Genomic DNA, 20653 nt, shown 5'->3' with positions numbered 1-20653 from the left:
TCACATATTAAATACATCTGGGAAAAACCAACTCTTCTGAGATTTTGTGTTCTACAGATCCCTCACAGTGTTCTTATTTAAATGAAGAAACATCTACACCTCCTTTTCTTTTTTCTCAGTCCTTCATGTCCTCTCAGATCTGTGTTACAGGAAATTAATATGGGAAGAATTACCTTAACAGTGCATTGTTTTCAAAAAAGTATACAAACAGAAATCAGAATACTAATTTCACTCACCAACACAAGCAAATGTTTATACCTTTAGTAAACCTATGGTTTCTCTTTTTTTTTTTTTTTTTTTTTTTACATTTTAGTAAAAAATGCTTTCTCTTCATCTTAAGAATCTTTTCCAATTCTATCTAAAGCTGTCAAAAGTGACCTCCTGGACAGGAGGGATCATCACTATGATCCCAAATGGCAGTGTGTAGCATATCACACTTTCCCTGAAAATGCATTACTTGATGTTATTTCTTCGTTAGGTATGAGGTTTTATTTTTTTCCTGAAATTTATCAACTTTTCCTTAGTTTCAGTCTATAATTTATTCCTATTTGATGCCCTATTTTCTGTGCTTATTTATTCTTTTTTGTTTCTTCCCTCTTTTTATAAAACATAATAGTTGCCTTTTGTTTCCTTCTTTCTAGTACTACCTTCTAGTTCTTTGTTACATTCCTTCCTTGTACTAGGGGGGAATCATCATGGCGTGACATAACTGAAATGTGCGTATGGTGAACAACAAAAAAGGAAGGTGAGAAAAGGATAAACTGCACAGCAGTAAAACCCCTTATTCTTTACTGGTCCTTATTTTCTTATATTTCTTCTCTTTGGCAACCTTGGGGCCATACTGAGATATCAGTGAGTGAACCAGTGAAGCTACAAATAGGAAGTATATCAAAACCTCACTGAACTCATGTAGCTAAATTTCCAATTTCCTAAATTTCCTAAATTTCCTAAATTTCCAAGCCTAAGATGACCATTATTTTAAATAGGTATGATCTCCTGTGTAGCGTAACCCACCAGCTAATTTTTGTATCTACTTGAGCAAACTGTTGGTGAACTAATACTTTGTTTAAATGGTAATTCTTTCTGAGATTTTGATAACAAAGAAAAAAACATCTCCATTTCCACACTGAACTTTGCTGACCTTGGTTGGCAGCCACCAGATCTTGCTCCTATCCTGAAGCCCTACTGACAAATGGTAATCATTCTAAAACAGTGTCTCTCAAAACACAGAACTGTACCGCAGTCATAGATCTCTTGAAATAACTTGTATTTCTTGTGTTTCAGTTTTCTTTATTTACTTGACAGTAACATTGTTATGGGCTCTCCCTAGACCTGCTTTGACATCACTTTGCCATCTTAATTTGACATATCAAAACTGTCTCTGTTGTCTGACAAGTTCTTTCAGCATGAGGGTTTCCCACTGCAAGAAAATCTCCACAGACAACATCACTGTTAGTATAAAAAGATTGGATCATAAAATTCCACATACCAACAGACAAAAATAAGACATGATATAAGACAATATATGTTTAGCAGGTTTGTGTTTTTTGGGGGACTTAAATCTTAACATAACATTACACTGAACGCAGTGAAGATGTATTGTCTTAGTTCTTGCAAAAATAATCCCAAGTCTGTAGGGAGTCTGTTAACATCTAGATAAATCAAGTTTGATGGTTCTATTAATGCTTATGATATCGTTAACATTTATTTCTATGAAAAATGAAGGGCTCTATATATAGGTATATTTTTAAGATTCAAGTGTAGTAGTTTGTCATGTTAAATGATTCAAGAGTTTTCGTGGAATATTCTATGTTTATGCCTTGAAGGCGTGGAAACAAGCACATCCATATCCAATAGGATGAACTGTAGAAGTGCCTTCGAATCATCAGGGCAAGTAAGGCAGTTTTGTAAAATTGGTCACTGATTAAAATGTTTCAGTCTGGGTCAGAAAAACAGGTGATAAGTACACACAGCGTTAAGGAGTATAGAAGGAGCAACTGTGACCAGCCAGAATGCAGTTAGTTTTGTAAAGAACCTGGACATGGGCTACATGGAAAAGGATTATTAGACTGCCTCATGAGAATTACATCTTTCCAGGCAAAATCTGATACAGAGATGTTACTTGTACCCTATAGTTTATCAGAGCTAGGTAGTTCTCTGGAAAATACTGCTGGGATAATAAAGTAGATTGATTCCATTTTTAAGCCTTTAGAGGACAAAGGGTGGGGCAAATACCTGCCTAACTGTTTCAAGTCCAAAATCAGGCAGAATCCCCTGCTGAGTTCTGAATGATGAATTAAGTGGAATAAGAACCAGAGAACCTCTGCCTGTGGGGAGCTTCAGTCACAGCATGAACATCCTGTAGATACTGAATACCTTTTTGGCATACCACCTCGTTTTTCTTTGGACCTGGACAGTAGAGGAGAAAATAATAAGGGGCAAGAAGGTGGCTGTTCTAAAAAAAATAATAAAGTAATTGCACAACTTAGTCCAGTGTTACTATGCTGCACTGCTGTATACCTGATATAATGAGTCCACCTACAGGCTATGTGACAGCAGTGCCTGTACATGTTAAGAACTTTCTCAAGAATCTTTTAAAAAATATTTCCTTGAAATAACATTAAAGAGGTCTCTTGCTATTCTTTTTGTAGTAGGAGCCAAATTTACTGGGGGGAAAAAAAGAGAAAAAAAGAAAATTATTTTCCATGAAAGCTGGAAGTTAGAATGAGAAGGCAGACAGATGGACATCTGACCTACATGGTATTAGGACAAAGGAGGAGTATGAATTCATCAGGGAGGTTATTCTTCTAGAGTTTTAAGAAGAAAAGACCAGCCCTTTCTAGGCTTTACGGCTTGCAACTAGAATACAGGCTACTAGCTTGGAAAAGAAACTTGTGAGAAAGTACCCAGTACTGCTGGAGGTAAGTGGGACCCAAGGACCACAAAAACCTCCCTTTCTCATTTTTTAAAAGCTCTAGTATTTTATGCATTTATTTCTGTGCTTTAAAAGAACAACAATTGTTATTGTTTGGTTTCTAATAATATAATTTTTACAGTAGCACTTTAAACAGTAATTTAGTAACTTCAAATATTAGTAGCTTCTGTATTTTCAAGGATAATTTTCAGACCTTCTTTGCAGCAAGCCTGACCACTTTACACTGCTACCAGCTTTTCTTTTCCTGAGGGCATGGTTGTGTTTTTTTTTTACTGCTGCACTCTCTTAACCCCTTCTGTTGAGTATATGTAGTTGATTCTAAACTTTACAATTAGTCTCACATTTTCAGTCATTTTTTTCTTCATTAGCAAAGCAACAGATTTCTGCCTAATGAGAATGCCCAATTTCTGCCTAATGAAAACGCCATACATTTTTGACAGTACATATATCTTGATTATTAATTAACGTAACAATGATAATACAATCAAGGACGTATAATCTGAGTGCCAACAATTTCTACCCTTAAGTTACTCTGGACCACACAAGCCAAAGACAAAGGAGAGGGCATGAGCAGTTAACCTCTGTTACACAGTCTAATACATCTTAGTAAGTGTCCAATTCATTAGACAGGGATAGAGTGGCTCATATGTTTAATTAATTATTGGCAGGTTTACTTTCAAAAAGGTGCCAGATGCTATGCATTTCCTAGTTGCTATCTGGATCTCTGATCTATGTTGTTTCCTGCCATGTTAAACATCTGTTCAGAACATACTTCTGCACACAGGAACTTCAGTAATTTAAGAGTTAAATCTTCAAAATGGAATGAATGTGTATCTTCTTCACTTTTGTGTGTTTGTAATGATATCCCTTTAAAGGCATCATAAAGGAATATTATATGAAGAAAAATGTTCTGTAACTGGTGTGGGGATCATTACAGTTTGAAGATTTCACTGTGCATAAATAATAGACTTCTGCTGTAGCACCTGCTCTTCAGTTCCTCCTCTGAATGCTAGGATTGGGATCTGTCTTGTCACTAGTAGCATATTCAGAAAAACAATGTGGAAGTTGCAAAGCTTTGAACCTCGATTCCGCTGGAGGATGTATAAATAGAGGCAGATTTGAATATCCATTTCACCTTTCATCATTTATTTGTTCCTACCATATACATTTCTGGAAAAAGGGTGGTGTTTTCTGTCTCCATGTGTATTTGACTCATCGATGTGTTCTAGTAAGAAACACTTTCAGTCACAAAGTGTTTGCAGAAACATGACCATACTGTGGAGCCTTTCAGTAAGACACTAAGAGCTAATCATAGAGAATGTCTTACAACAGATTTCTTACAAGCCTATAAATAGCAGTTTGAAATTCGTGATTTTTTTCCCCTCCCCTGTAGATGAAGGGATTACATGTGCAGTCAGGATTTCAATCACTACCAGCATTTTAAATTCTATCCACTGGAGGATTTCAAAGGGTTTTGTGCCCTCATTCAAAATTACCTATTGTTTTCTTCATGGTAAAACCCAAACCTTGCAAATTACTTGCAGAAATTCTAAAGTAATAAAGGAAAATATATAAGAAACATCCTCACAATGCAAATCAATGCTCAAATCTTGTAACAATATAAAGTTATTCAATGTATTGTTAGTGATGATGAATGTTTTTAAACTAACTGAAGTAAAGCATTATCTGTAACTCATTGTTTCAACTTCACTATCTAAACGGGGCTTGTGTTTGGACAGTAATGCAATTTCATTGGGATCTTTTTGCAAGTGTTTACAGCAAGAGATAAAAAGAAATCTATGAACAGGAATCCTACTGCTACAAATTAAGGAAGTCTGTCTTCCAGAGGATAGGGTCAGGCAATTCACTGGCTTTAACTGCACTGTGCTGAGCCTGCAGCATCACATCTTACTAAACATAGAAGTACACCGAGACACCTAGGGCACATGGAAAGAAAGGAGTGAGAGGTGGCATGGCAGAGAAGAAATACATTATGCACTCCTTAGCCTTGAAAACCAATACAGAGCTCCTGCCCCAGTACAAACCAAACAATCCATAAGAATCCTGATTCTGACTGACCAGTGTGATCACACCCTGTGAGACATATGCTGCAAATGACACTAGCCTGACCTCCCCGCAGAAACATTTTTAACATTCAACTTGATTTCTAACAGGGATTCTCTGATGTCTAATAGAGTTAAATTCATTCTCTCTCTCTCAGTCCTGCTTTATCAATTGCTTTCCTGTTCCTCATGCTGCAATATCCATAGTATTGTACCAACACAGTATGTTACACAGCTGCAAATGAACCAGAAGAGATTTTTTTAGTTACTTTTCAGTCTTCCATTTATTCACTGCACAATGATGACATACCACAAATGATAGTGCAGAGCAAATATTGAAGCTGATTAAGAGATACACATATAACTACTGCCTCAGCCAAGAAATTATAGGGTATCTTTTCTTGAAACAGATACCTATATTCATGAATATTGTGTAAAAATAGCATCATTTAAGCATCCTCTGTTGAATTGGTTGAAACTGGCCAACATGTTGAAAAGTTATGAAGGGAGTAAAAGGCTGATCCTTCTCAGCCAGTCTGATTACATAAGTCTCACATCCTCAAGAAATCACATTAAAGTATATGTATGGCTATGCACTCATACACTTGCAAGGACTCTCTGAAATGTGGGACCAAATTATAGCTGGCACGAGGCTTGCCTGAATAGACAAACTTCATTATGCAGAGAAAGGAGAAAATGTCTCACACTGAAATGAGCTTCAAGGTAATGATTAAAGAACTTCTTAAATAAAAAACGAAACGCAGTTTATATATATAAACATATACACACAAACACACATAAAAAATCAGAAGAAAGGCTTATTTGACTTAGGCTTCGGTGACTTTGAACACTGACCATCTTTGATGCCTTAAGGGAAGATGATATATTGTCAACTGCAGAACAAGGGAAAACATGCTTTTTTTACTGATCCCTGCAGGTGGCTAGTTGATGCTAAAGTACATCTGTCTATGGCCATGTGAACAAATGCAGCAATGGCAACGTTAGAGCAAATTAAGGTTAACGCAGACTATCACACCTTGCAGGGTATGGCACAGAGGAAGTGAGTATTCACAGGCTCCAAAGCCACAAAGAAGCTTCAAACCTATTCAGCAAATACATGACATTTTTCCTCCTGAGAAGCTGGATTTAAGACTATATTTAGAAAGAATGTGTAAAACAGTCATAAAGACTACAAGTAGCATCGATCACAGTACTTGATGGTAAGCCCTAGTAAAGTTTCCCAATGTTATTTACTCTCATTAGGCATTCTGCTGGTAGAAAGGCTAAGACATCCTGTAGTATCTAACTTCTTTTTATCTCTTCTCTTTGGTACATGGAGCAGTTCAAGCTCCTTACATTGTACTTCATGGCATTTATCTCCCATCCATCAATCGCTCTTGTGTCCTGCTCTTTTGTTCCCTCTGCAGCGTGTGCGTATCATTCTTGAAGTGCTGACTATAGAACCAGATGGTAGGAGTTTCACTGAAGTTGTGCACAGAAATGAAATCACCTCCTCATTTATTCTTCCTAGGCATCCAATATTGGACAAGCCTTTGTTCCCTCAGCACTGAGCTGAAAGCCCAGAGTATACTAATTATTATAAAAATCCCTAAATTCTTTGTGTGGCTTCATCCAATATCTCCTACCCTCTATGTATAGTTTATATTCTTTGTTCCTAGAGATTAGACTCAGCATTTGGCTGTGCTGAAATCTGGCTTTTTCTTGAGTTTCGGTTATTCCACAAAATGATTCAACACCTCTCTCCAGTGGAATGCCCTTGCTTCTCATTTTCTGTATCTCTGTCTAAGCAGTTAGCTTTGCCAGGAACAATTCTGTACCATAATAAAGACTGTTAATAAAAATATCAAAGTAGGATCAAAAAGTGGCTTATATAAAATTTCTATGAATAGCTTCAGGTTTTACTTATGTGCTGTTAGTTCCAGTTAATGGAAATTTGAAAATCATAACACTAATTTTTTAATTCCTTTTCTCTCTTACTTGTAATATTTATTCATTTATTTAGTTCAGAATGTTGGCTACATGCTGTGCTACACACTAGTAGGCAATTACCAAAAAGTCTGATTAGTTGAAAGAAAGCATGCCTGGACACACAAACAAAAACATTTAGCATGTGGCAGAGTGAGATAAAAGATAGTATGAACAGGAAAATAAAAGTTCTGCAAGAGCATGCAAGCTCTGCTTTACAGCATCTGTGCTCCTGAGCACAACAATAATACAAAGGTTCTGAGAAGTTTCTAAGAGAAAACCAAGGGTCATGTTAAGCACCAAAAATTACTTTTTTTCCCCAGAAAGTATAAAGGATTTCCAGATTACTACGGTGTCTTAGGAAAATGGTTGTCCTGTTTTATCTAATACAAAAGAGTATTGTTTAAGCAAATCAGAAACTAATTGTGCCAGTACTGGTGGATGCTACAGTGATGCCACACTTGTGGTCTTTGGGAGCTTTTAATGCAATGTCATTTAGCATCCAAGTTCTATCTGTGGTTTCCAGAGGAATGTTTTGGGCAATTTTTCAATTGTTTCAAGAAGCCTCCTGTCAAATAGCATACAAAGCTAGTCCTTCACCACTTCTACTGAATATTTTCATAGGGCCATGTGGTGAGTTAATGAAGAGAAATGAATTCTGCTCCTATCAGCACAAAAACATTTTCTTTTTCATCTGATTTGAATTGTGCATGTACCAGAAACATATCAAATGCATGCCAAAGAATCTGTATGAGCTCTTTTGGAGAAGGACTACCTGGCTGAGCTTCTACCCAGCTAGTGATATAGGAAAATGAAAAGCACTGGTAATGTTTGTTTGGTATCTCACTAAGGAGAAGGGAAAGCATTGTATGTGACTATGTTTCAATCTTGGACCTATTAGAGTTCAGGACACTCCAAGAATAGCTGTAGTGAAAATACTTTTATCCATCTGTGCTTGACAAAAAAAGGATATAACTTTTCTTTTGGATAGAGATCAGATTACACTTGCCTGTAACATTTTCACCTAAAAGCTAGAATATCGTAATGTACTGTACATGGAGGGAATTTGCAGACCATATGGAAATGAGAGTTAGTAAAAACATATCTGTGCAAGTGTTAAATGGAACTCCACAACGAGCACTGCTAAGCTCAAATATGTGACCTACACATATTGCATGTTTGTTTCCAATTAGATTTTATACGGACAATTTTAACCTTTGCAACTTCTATTCTCTGAGGCACTGGGAGAACCTCGGTTGATGAACCACAGTAATGTTGGGCTGGTTTTGGTACACTCTGAAGCTATTCATATCCAATTGCAAAGCAATCCTTTTTAACTTATCATTGAGGACAATTTCCAGTTATAAAATATTTTGGGAAGTTGATGAAACATTAGAAATTCAGTTGAGTGTAAGATACTTTTGAAGAAAGAAATGGTTTTGGGAAAAGGAACAAAAATTAGTATTATTTCAGTATAGTAAATATGTGAAATGTTTTACCAATAAATAGGTTCTGCAATGTCAGATTACAGCTTGATAGGGTTCCTCTGCTACCAGTCACATTTGGGAACTTAAATGAACAAACAAGAAAAAATAAGAATTTTGAGTATGAGTGGTCCAAGTTTTTGGTCTAGATGGACAAGATCATTGCAGCCCAGTCATTTCAACTCCACTCAAAACTTAAGAACTCACTGCTTAGATATTAACTATAATTTCCTCAAAAAATTAATCAGCCAGTCTTCCATGGGACAGAATGATGATACATCCTAAAGGAAAATGAGGTGGCATGGTATGACTACAAGATTTTTCACAAAAAGTTTGAGACAGCTCAACTACTGTGAAAAGGTGAAATCATAACTAAGTTGTATACACGTTTCCAAATATATATTTACAACACCTAACTCAAACCATCAGATTTTCTGGAAAGTTTGTATAATCAATCTGGTTTAGAATTATTAAAATGATTTTTTTCTGTTCCCTTTTCTTTTGTGCTCTCTCTTCAGTATGCAAAACCTCAGCTACAAAACTCTTGATATTCTTACTAAGTCTGAAGTGATTTAGTAATTCTTATACACATGCATGCACAAGAGTACTAGAGAGAGCTTCAGAAAAAAAGCCATGTCATCAAGGATGCCTGGAGGTATTCAGATAGGAGAAAGACTTCTTACCATAAGGAGGTTTTGAAAAACTGCAAGAGGAGGGAGGGTATTTTTGTGTTTCAAGCTTGAATACTCAGAAGAAAAGGACACGCTTCATGGAATGCAACAGATACTTTTATGTTGATCAATTTGAAAAACAGACAGAACCCTTAGACTTGATTAAATAAAGTTTATTTACTCCTTTTTGATTGTTATAACTAAAACCTTTAGACATAAAGCAATAAATTAGACTATTTCATATAAAACTGTCAAGCTAATTACTGCTTGCCAGTATAAAATCAAATTTAAATTATCAAAGCCCCACAGGAACTCTGTGTACTCACATATCTTGAATAACACCACTAAACCCCTCTATTTTGCAGAGCCATTACATGGTGAGCACTTTCAAGCACTTCAAGGACCAACACTGGCTTTCAGTAAACAATGACAGGAAACTTCTCAAAGCAAATCAGGTATCAGACTATGAGAGAATTTAGAATTCTCTTTTAAAGGCAAATTATCTAGGCAAGAATTCAGTTTAGTTGAGAACAAGGGTCTCATGCGGGCAGTGAAGAAAGAAAAGAAGTACACAATGACTATAAAAGCATCTAAGTTCTCTGTTAAGAAGCAAAAAAGCCCAACTGTGTTAGAAGGAGCAAACAGAAATTCAAGTCCTGCAATGTAAAAATCCAAGGTGTACTCAGATTTTTTTCTTTACGGATTGCTATTTCAATATCTTGGGAAGAAAGGACTGTTTTTCAGAAAACAGGAAGAGTGTGATTGGTTAGACACAACATTAAGGAAAAGTGATGGGAAGGACAGTACTTGTTTTGGAACTCAGTGTTTGTAAACTATTCCTGAGACTGAACTGAGTGGCTCAGTCATAGATGGGACAAAATTTGGAATGGCAGTCCAAGCGGGTATCGGAAGAATGCTAAGCCATGTCTCTCCCTGTACAGGCAAAGACATAAACTCATACCGCCATATAGCTGTGAGGCTCCTCTGGCCTCTAGCTTTTCAGTCTTTGTCACATGCTGGGAACTGTTGTAGCCTTGTTTATGCCATGAATCTGACCAAAAGACAAAGTCAGAACAGCATCAGTGAAGAATTTTTTAAAATCTATAAAAGAGTTCAGGTGAAACCAAGACAATTTTAGTTGTATTGTATGAATTCTATAGTGCAATTAATCAATTGTCAAATGGAAAGGATAACACTGCTACAAATTTTGCAAACAACTTCACTAAGAGACTTGAAAATGGAACCCATCAAATATCTTAGTCATCTGTGTTCTTGATGAACATCTCAGACCACTAACTTCAGGTGTCATTAAGTGAGAACTGCAACTTACTCATAGCTATAAAATTAACAGTATAAAATACCTAAAGTCTCCGAGTATTACTAAGCTGCTATAACATTCCTTGGTCTTATTAAACAATAACGAGACAAAAAAAAAAAAAAAGGCTATTTAGAAGATCTCATTTACAAGGTACAAATATTTTTAGCATTAAGAGTAGAAGATGGCCAACATTGTGGGGAGTATTAACTGAGACCATAGAAAGACTGTACACTAATATTTAGATAAAATGCATGTATAATAGAACGAGTTTAGGAATTTGAACACAAAGATGTGTTTTTTCTGTGTAGATCTTCACACATTGTAAGTTCTGCCTTAATGAGACTTTTTCCTCTCAATAAACAGCAGTATTGTGTGTAAGAACTATTCTGAAAGGAAAAAAGTTTATTTAGCTGAATATATTCTCTGAATATGTGACGTGGGAGCAGTGCATGCTCACGCAAAATCCCCTATCACTATTTTAACTACATTCACACTGATTCATTACTTTCTGCATGAGCTTGCTGTATTTTGCACTTTCTTCATAATTTCTGCATTACTTACTGCCTCAACTTACGAGGCAAATCTTCTAACTATGAAGTAGTTATAAAACCCCACAAAATTCCTCAGAAGTGTTCAAGAATACTTCTTTTTCAAAAGTCATCCCTTTTTATTCCCCTATAGGGACAGCTCTTTATCCATCTTTGTGAATCCAACTGACCTACCCAAGCAAATAGCTTCCCTACCAAATATAGATACACATATCAATAATGTTGGAGCGCAGTCTTCAATTCACTTTCTTTGGGAATCGATTACACTTTTTAACTGTACTTTTCACTAGTTTCTCAAAGTCCGGCTGAAACACATATAATTTTTCTGAGGAGGAAAAAGCGAACTAAAGAGAAGTTTTTGCATTCCAAGATGACAGGACGTATCTTTACACAGCATCTCACTTGGAGAAAAAAAGGGGTACAAGAGCTATCACTTAATTTCTGTAAATGACATTAAATGCAAGGAAGTGAAATCACAACACATTAACAACTGATTAATTTATTTATGAAAAATAGTTATATGAAGTCTAGTGAAAATGAAAAAAAGTTCATATCAAATGACTAATTGTCAAAATAATATAATCTTATAACAGAAACAGTACCTTCAATCAACAGCTCTTGTCCATGACTGCCCAACAGTGTTCGGGATAGGAAAGGGGCAAAATCAACAAAAATTTCTCGCAGCAGAGGGGCCACCTTTTCTAAGGCTCTTTCAAGCTTTGCAGTGATACTGTGAAAAAAACAGACACCATGATTGGAAGAACACTTAACAACAGAAGTTAAATGATATCAAATCGTATCTGTTTTTAAAAGTTGCTGCAAGCTTCTTTATAAAAGATGATCATAATTTGATGAAGCTTTACAGTGTTTAAATGGCTTTAAGTAAATGCAAATGTTACGTCAGCCTCATAAATTCTACACCATTTACAGAGTACTCCAGAATTTATTCTCATTTTCAAACATGATAAGAAGAACGTCAGATAGTCAAGTGTAAGTGTATTTCACCCATCTCAGTTTATATGCATCTCATCATTTTATATACAGTTGAGGGCTTGAAAAGAGATTTTATTCACCCAAAGCAATCACAGGTAACTTGCTTTTTCGTTCAAGCTTTCAAATCACAACATCTGGCATTGCAATGCTAGACAATGGAGTACATGAGAAAGTGTTCTAGCACAGGTATCAAGAAAACCAATATTCTTTTCTTCAGCTTTGAGGGAACATGACCCCAGGAAAATAACTTTGCCATTGCATTTATACTTCCCTGCCTGCTGAGAATATATACTCTTCAAAGCTCAGAGTGTTCCTTAATTTCAACTTGTACAATGAGAAGAGGTGTTGTGACTTCAGTTTGTTTCTTAAATACCAGAAATATTCCTGTGTCTGAGGATACAAACCTAGCAATAGTATGCAAATGTCAGCAGTGTGCTAAGGACTGTACCCCTAAGAGTCCTTCCCCTTTAAAACTCAACAGGGCAGAACACTTGTACACTCTGAAACTCCTATGCCAAGATTAAAAACCTGCTGTGTTATGAACTATTCCTTAAAAACTGGGATGAAATTACATACGTATTCTGGTCTACCAATAATTTTTGCTGTTCTTTTTCAGATTGCTGGTGGCTGAAGGGGTTTTCTTTGTGCTTTAATTGCGGCACAAAAATATTACTGGCATTTAAAAGTGCATTTATAGGAAGAAGTTATGCTTATTGACAGGATCTAAGAGAACGAACACTGACATTTAAATTTTATACTGTATCTACTAACTATAAACATTAAATAAATATGGATTTTTTTAAATTCAGATCACATAAAGATCCCTGCATTTAAAGAGAAAGCTGATATTATAAACATATTGGAAGTTTTTCTTCATTAGCATAAATTATTTTACTGAATTCCTATAGTTTATTTTCTTTCAATGTTCTGCTTTCCCATTTCAAATTCAGATAGTGATTTCCTAATATTCCAAAGGATGGATTCATATCAACAGCCTTTGCTTTAGTTGACTGGTTGACTTTTACTATGCTAAAGTCTCTGTTGACTATATTTGAAACACAGGCAACTACCTTAGAGTTTTGTAATTTGCAACATGAATCTATCCCAAGTTTCTCTGGTAGAGATAAAAAGCCTACTAGATTAATCCAGTCTTCTCTAAACCATGTTTTAAAATATGCTTTCACTGTACATTGGTTTAAAAGACCCCATTTTAGAGTTCACTTAGCTCTGAAAACTTTACATACAATTGAAAAAATATCAATGTCAAAAGTTTTAAAATTAAGATCAATTTTTATTTAAGAATCAAGTAATATGGGAGGTGTGGATGTGCTGTTAATCTACACCTTGGATGAGCTATTAATAAACACCTTGTTATCAAATGGATAGCCGATGGATCTTGTATATTATGGATCTATTAATGGGCAATTGGGAATAGCATTCTGTGAAAATGTGAGATCAAAGTTTAGCACTGTTTAAAAATGCATATCAAAGGACAGGAATGAATATTTAAATAGAGGAAAAAGAAAACCCGAATCCTTTTTCCTTCATATAAATCCCTGGTGCATTTACATGTTGAAAACTGACTGCAGTTCTGGTCCTTCAGTTTCAAAAAGAACAAGTAAAATTAAGGAAAAAAACATACGTAGAGACCCCAAAAATGTTTCGGGGTAGCATGTGGCCCATCTACTGCCTTTCCTGTAGACACACACTAAGGAGAGAAATTGATCTGATTCTAAAGCTGTTTCTAACAATTATTGTACCTTATAATGCATCCTGCAATCATGAAGGAACCGTAGAGATTCATGTAACTAGTTTTCATGACTGAACTAAGATTTTAAGGGGGTTTTGTAAAGAATGGGTATTTTGGTTTTTCCTCTCCATTACTGGAGATTCAAGGCAAATAAACTCTTAGCAGCTTCCAAATTCAAGATTATTTATTTTGCAGATTAAAGACAACACACATCAGAAAATTGTGTGTGTCTGTGTGTGTGTGTATATATATATATATAATTTATCCATATATAAATGTGATAAACTTGGACAGGAAAGGTTGAAAGAGCACAGTAGCAATATGAGATTAAAAGAAGTAATTTTAAGACTGTGAGCAAAAAGAACAAATAATTCTGTGGATAGTTCTTGCTACCTACTGCTTGAATTGGTCACAAGAAAGTGCAGAGAGGTGGGGGGCACACACTGTCCCAGTCCCATGTATGCTACCTTCCCAACCCCATTCCAGGCCAGACCTCTACCTCCAAATCAAGACTATTAAATGCCAAAAAGTCCAAGGTAGTTCTCCTGCCCACTTCCCTCTGCTCATTCTACAGCTGTAAGCAGCTCTTTACCTATTCAGCAGCTATAAGGGAAAGCTTAGGTAAGTTAGCTTTCACTTCATGTTCTCTAACCCCACAAACAACTCTCATTTTTAACCTCATAAAAGCTGAAGCACAACAAATTCATAATAAGGAAACCAAAATTTATCTGTAATCAAAATAAACTTTTAGTTGTTTATTTGAAGCCCAAAGCACATTTCTTGGGTTGATTATATTTTAAGTTTTCTACATTTCTGATATTGTGCTTCCCAGAATTTTTTTCAGTTGCTAATCTCAGTTACTACTCAGAGCACAACATTTTCTGAGTTCAGATTCTGCATTCAAAATGTGAATTCTAGATTTTGCAAACTGAAGTTTTTCTTTGAGTCCAGGACCAAAACTTTCAAAATGCTTATGAAAAAAACAAGAACATTTCATTGGTTAAAATAACTGAAAAACAAAATTGTTAAAAATCCAGTTTAATTTTAACATACTTCAGTATCTGAATTTTAAAAAAGATGTCAGCCCCAGTGAAGCACTGTCCCAACACAGGAAGACAAGAAGCAAAAGGAGTGGCTTAATTACACCACAACCTTATTAACTTGCGTCATAATGCTGTCAAGTAATAAATAACACCACACAAGTGGACATTGTCTCGACCATTTGCACCGTTTTGGAGCAGAGCCAACAGCCCTTCTGCTTTCAGCCTGGGCCCACACCCCCTGCCATGATTTCACCTGCACTACCACCTGACATTTCAGCTAGGACCAGCAAAAAAAGGCATTTTTTGCATCGTGTGTTAAATCGCTGAAGTACCAATACTTTTTTTCACCGGTTACATAGGGCCTTCGATTTAAGTTTATTTCTTTTCTAGTTCATTACAGAATGACAGTCTTTTGTTCATGAGCTTGTAAGCATATTAAATGAGCAAAATTATATATTTTTTCTTTGTATAGTTTCATATGTTTGAAGTTGTGGGAGAGGAAATTATAGTTATTAAAAGATAAAACTTGTGTACCTCATGTTTTCAGCTGAATCCTCTGGCATTGGAGCAACAGTTTGTACAGCTGGGAGATTTTTGCTGGTAGCACCATTCACAAAGCTGGATGACGAAGAGGAAGAAGAAGATCCTGAGTCTACTGCACCTGTCCCCCAAAAAATACAGGTCTTAATTCAGTCTGAAGAAACATAATTTTTAGAGATTTGTAATATATTCCTTGTCTTATTCATCTACTTTTAAGTAAGGAAATAATGTTGTTTATTCTAAAACAATTCAAACAATTTGATATGATCATCATATAAATTAATACCTTATTCTGCTACTATAAAAATAATAAGCTTAAAAAGCTATTGGAAAATCAGGCAAAATAAATCCTTACCTCATTTTCATTATTCCCAAATTATATTCCAAAGATGAAAACATTTTTACATCATCCTGTAAAGCAAGATCTTTCTAAAATAAAGGTATATTTATGATGAGCTTGAGTGGAGAATAGAAGTTTAACTTTTTTTTATAATATATATATATACACACACTTCTTGACTGCTGTAGTTGCAACTACAGGCAGAAAATAAAATACAAATTTAAGAATTACAGAGAAAATAGAAAATGCATATTCCTTCAGGAAGTAATATGGAAAACTAGTATCTAATTATAGTTTTTCTGTTTCCTTCCTCGAGTCAAGGGGAATCTTAAGGTATTAGAAGTCGGAAGGGCAGCGGGGGTATCATTTCAATGGGTTGTGAACAGCTGCCCAGAAAAAAAGATGCAGACAGAGCATACATTTATACTTTAAGTGATCGGGGTCAGAGCTAAGGGCTAAACTTAGACGCTAGATGCCAATCTATCATGCTTGCTGAAATGGGACTCTGAGTTCAGCCTCTCTGAAGCAAACCAGCAAAGGCTCAGAGTGGCCATGAACAGTCGTGAGAGCACTGTGATAAATGCTGTCCCTGTTCTGCTGCGCTGTCCTTGTGCAACGCGTCACTGCAAGAGAGGTAGCAACGAACAGTCTTGTAGTCGGAGCTCAAAGCCTGAGGGACTGCAACGCTACCAGACACAAGGGCGACAGCCAACAAGATTTATCTAAGTTAGCAACGAGGGGTGGAGAACCCCAGTTTAGAGATCAGCGGCATTATCCTGCCAATTTTGTAAAATGATAACTAGTTGCTCCCTGTTGCTGGTCAGTTTTAGCAGCTGATACATCACTGTCCTTGGAATTACATAGGTATATGTTATTTTTCAGTTTCCTGCAAAGCTCTACAAAGCATTTACAGTTCCTTAACTGCTTAAGCAGCCAGCTGACAGTGAAGCAGAGGTCAAATGTTGGTAATCATGAAAAATTCTCTGGCAGCAGGGATGATTTATTGTGGTTTTGGTTTTTTTTTTAATTTGCCTTTAAATATTTTTTACTGATAAAAGAATTAAGGTAAACATCAGAGCTTTCACTGGCTCGCTTAAGAAAATTTACATTCAAAACTCTAAAATGCAGCAGGATCTGCTGGGCTTGCTGACACCAGAGTAGCTGGTGAGGTTCAGGATTTAGACTAGGAACTGATTTAGTCTGTTTTAATAATGTCAGTGGGAGGTGGCGGTGGCTGACACTCTGGGTTCTGACTTGCACTAAATGCAAATTGTAAATGTATCCAAACACACCGAGAAGGAAACACAAAAATATAGGCTCTCTCCCAACCTAGGAATCACAGCGATTTATCTGAGAATAGGGTAGCTTAAAAAAGATTAAGGACTCACACATATGTGTATGTGTGTGTGTATTTATATTATTTATAGATATGTATTATTTACAAATTTATATTCATATATGCACTGGTAACACATTTTTTTGTTGTTGCTTCCCTCTTTCTTCCAAAACCAAACTTTCTTCATTTAAGGTTGTTGTCTAAAAATGCAGTTGCTAAGTTGTTTAACCAGCTAGGCTCCCAGAAGAGAAGGTCAAGCAGACCTAGAACTACTGGATTAACATAGAAGTGAGAATCAGGATCAAAATTGAGGAAATCCAGTCTAAACCCCTATAAAACAAGTTTCTTACATAAAGAGATGAAGGAAGAAAACCTATCTCCTAAAAGATATATTCAAAACACTAAAAGGACTTCAGTAACATACATCTCATTACATCGTGACAGTGACATTGACTACGACAGCAATGGCAGATGGAATGTAAACACTGACTGTAAGCCATGAATAACTGAAAAAAACACCTTTCACAAAAGTCCAGCATAGAATATACCTCAAAGACACAACTGTATTTCTACAGTATCTGTGATATACTGTAAAAACAACTGTAAATAGGTTTGGGGGGACATCTAGTGTTTCTAAAAATTGTATACTGTTTCTTTTTTACCATAGTACAAAAAAACCCCAAACTAAACCAGGTGCTGTTCAATGAAATTCTATACACTACTTTAAAATCATTAATAACATAGATAATTTCACAGACTTCAGGTATGTAAACCAGAAAGTACCTGGATACTTCAATGTATATATCTCAAAAACTGACATGCATAATCACTGTTTTAACTACCATAGGCACAGTTTAATTAAAAACAGCAAAAAGAGTATTTTAATATAATAGATATTTATATATTTTCAATGTGAGACTACTTTTTTTTTACTGTCAATAATGTTTAGCATTCTTAGAATGTCGATATAAAATTCAAATCTTAAAAAAAGTTTGGAGGGGAAGGTCTTTTGAAGCTGTTTTTTAAGAGAATTCATCAATAAAGCTCATTCAGATGAATTAATGCATAAAAGACTTTACTAGAGCAGTCGAGTACACACATAATACTAATTAATTTGTTACTTGCTGAAATTCTATTGAATCAATACTTTTCCTTTAATCAAGCTAATCCATAGACTAGGAGACAAAACCAGTTGCATTAAAAAAAAAAAAAAAAAAGCAGCTATAAGATCTACCAGAAAAAAGCAGCCTTTAATCCACAGTGAATGTACCATGGCATCTGCAATACTGTCCTCTACTAAGGGAGGTATCGGGGAAATGACTGATTTTTAAATGCACTTACTTACAAAGAAGAGCTACTACATTCCAGCCCAAACAGTTCAGATCTTTAATCACTGAGAAGTCTGAAAAGCTTACATTATTCAGTATCAATTGGAAAACAAGGTTTCCAATGTAGGATATTTTTTGCATGACATAAGAGTACCTAAAAGGAAATCCGTTCAAGATTAACAGAAGTGGCTACACAAATGGAACTGTTCATAGCAGTGATAACATTATTCAGAGCATTCATTCCTCCCATCTGCCTCAGGATAATTAGATTTTAAGATTTTTTTTTTATCCTTAGAAAAATCAAAGTTCTATTACCAGGTATTAAAGGTAATCTGCAAAAGGAAAGAAAAAAAAAATGAGTGTGCCTTCATATTATTCCATGAAGCAGAAGGATGCCAAAAGCTTCCCCCTCCATTTTCTGCAACCCCAGGGAGATTTTCACTTTCTCAACCCTTGACTGAAATCGTGATAGCCTTGAAGAGAGCTTTTCTCTCAAGTGCTTTTGTGTAGTTTAGAAAGAAAACAGACCATAGCCAGACATTTCAAAGGAATTTAAGTAAACGTCAGTTGCTCTCAGTAAGGATTCATTTCTCAACAGAGATCACACTCTCCATGGTCAACAGGCTCCTTGATGATAGACAATCCCATTATTACTATTATAAATAATTAAAAAAAGAAGGTCTTGTCCTCCTTCTATAGGTCACAATGATCAACTACTGTTAAGACATCACTACAATTAAATTAGGTAGGTTCTTACTGAAAAACCATCCAAAAATCATAGCATAATTTTCCTTGACAAACAGTAATTACCCAAAATATTAACTCTCCACAATCTACAGTATATTTATTAAGTAGCTAGTTGTCTTTACTTCCTTTGACACACAAGGAGGGATTAATTGGTATATATCACATAAACATCCTCTACTGCAGAGCACTGGAGAATTTAGCTCATTTCAGTTCTAAACTACGCTTATAAAACAGTGTTAAGGCTATTTACTTTTTTAAGTCTGTGCAAGTCCAATGTGCACTCTCAACACTCTCAAAGATTACAAACATACGCCAAGAGAAAACACTGGCTCTAATAAAGGCCAAAATTTAATATTTCCAGGTTTTTAATTCAGAAGCACAAAAACAGTAACAAAAAAGATGATTAAAAAACAAAACACCACTAAAAATAACAAAAAACAAACAAGAAAAAATGAGGGTCACAAAAATATTTAAGGACAATACCTGTTGTATTAATCATACTTTTTGGTGTAGCTCCTGTTGCAGCAAATATATTAGGTGTACTACCCGGTGGCAGTCCACTCCCAGGTGTAGCAGCTCCCACTGTGGTAACAGCCAAACTACCTGGAGGGGGTTTCTTTACTGGTACAACCACACTCCTGTGGAAAAAGAAACCGCAGATTACTAGAACTGCACAATGGAGTCAGCAAGGTTTTTTTTGTGATGGGATTATGCTGTGTTAATACGCTGTGCTGAAGAATACATAGTAATGTCAATTTTCTTAACCTTTCTGAAATAGGGTAAGACTACTTTAATGGACCCTAACACCATAGTCCTATCCTTTGTCTGCAGCTTCAAGTGATTCCAAGAAACTTAATCTGTCTGTCAGTGCGCACAAAATGAAAAGACCCGGCCACTTCATTGATATGCTGTGAACACTGCTATCACCTGTGTTCTAGATTTGCAAAGAAAATGTTAAGTGTTGGAAATATTGCCAGCATCCTAGCAGTGTACATGCATGCAGTCTTAATGAGTATGTTAATTTGTTGATCTTACTGAAATTATCTAAGCTGACAATTTTTTTGCCAGCCATCTGAACATTTGAGTACAGTAGCTGATTCTTCAGCACCGTGCACATACTGGTCTTGCAAATATAGTTCACTAACAAACATAATTTTGCACTCAGCCTTCTGGAAAACTTTCACACTCATTTCAACCAACAGCTCATGATGTAAATTGAACACCTAAAATGGAACACAGTAAATATGTGCTTTCACAATATTGATACAATATTGATTTAAAAATAAAGCTTAAAAAGCAGTCTTGAGAATTTGAAGCTTTTAAGAAGAGAACAGGGCTTTTATAGAAGTCTGACATAATATCAGATATAAATAGACAACATTGCATTCAAACACATTCTCACCTAATCTTAAACCACTCTCTTTTCCCCCCAAATCTCAAAACTAAAAGACTTCCTCTATGTGTTATAACAGAAGAAGAAGGAAACTTTTAAGAAGACATTTAATTAATTTTTTTTTCAGCACTGGACAGCTGTCATAGTGCAGACAACGATATTTACATTTTTCCTTTTA

At 35.6% G+C, this 20653-nt stretch overlaps 1 protein-coding gene across 3 annotated transcripts in view; it reads right to left on the bottom strand.

Annotated features, from left to right (window-relative positions):
- The window catches only part of NBEA (neurobeachin), a 510084-nt gene that overhangs the window by 268885 nt on the left and 220546 nt on the right, over window positions 1-20653 (bottom strand). For all 3 annotated transcript variants that reach the window (XM_055702674.1, XM_055702673.1, XM_027815633.2), the window contains exons 32-34: window positions 19566-19720; window positions 15326-15452; window positions 11608-11735 (exon numbers count right to left, since the gene is read on the bottom strand). In XM_055702674.1, the coding sequence (XP_055558649.1) occupies window positions 11608-11735; window positions 15326-15452; window positions 19566-19720 (410 nt within the window). The remainder of the gene's footprint in view (window positions 1-11607; window positions 11736-15325; window positions 15453-19565; window positions 19721-20653) is intronic.

This window comes from Falco cherrug, chromosome 2, assembly GCF_023634085.1.
Source record: "Falco cherrug isolate bFalChe1 chromosome 2, bFalChe1.pri, whole genome shotgun sequence".
NCBI lineage: Eukaryota > Metazoa > Chordata > Aves > Falconiformes > Falconidae > Falco > Falco cherrug.
This window is presented reverse-complemented; position numbering and strand designations above follow the sequence as displayed.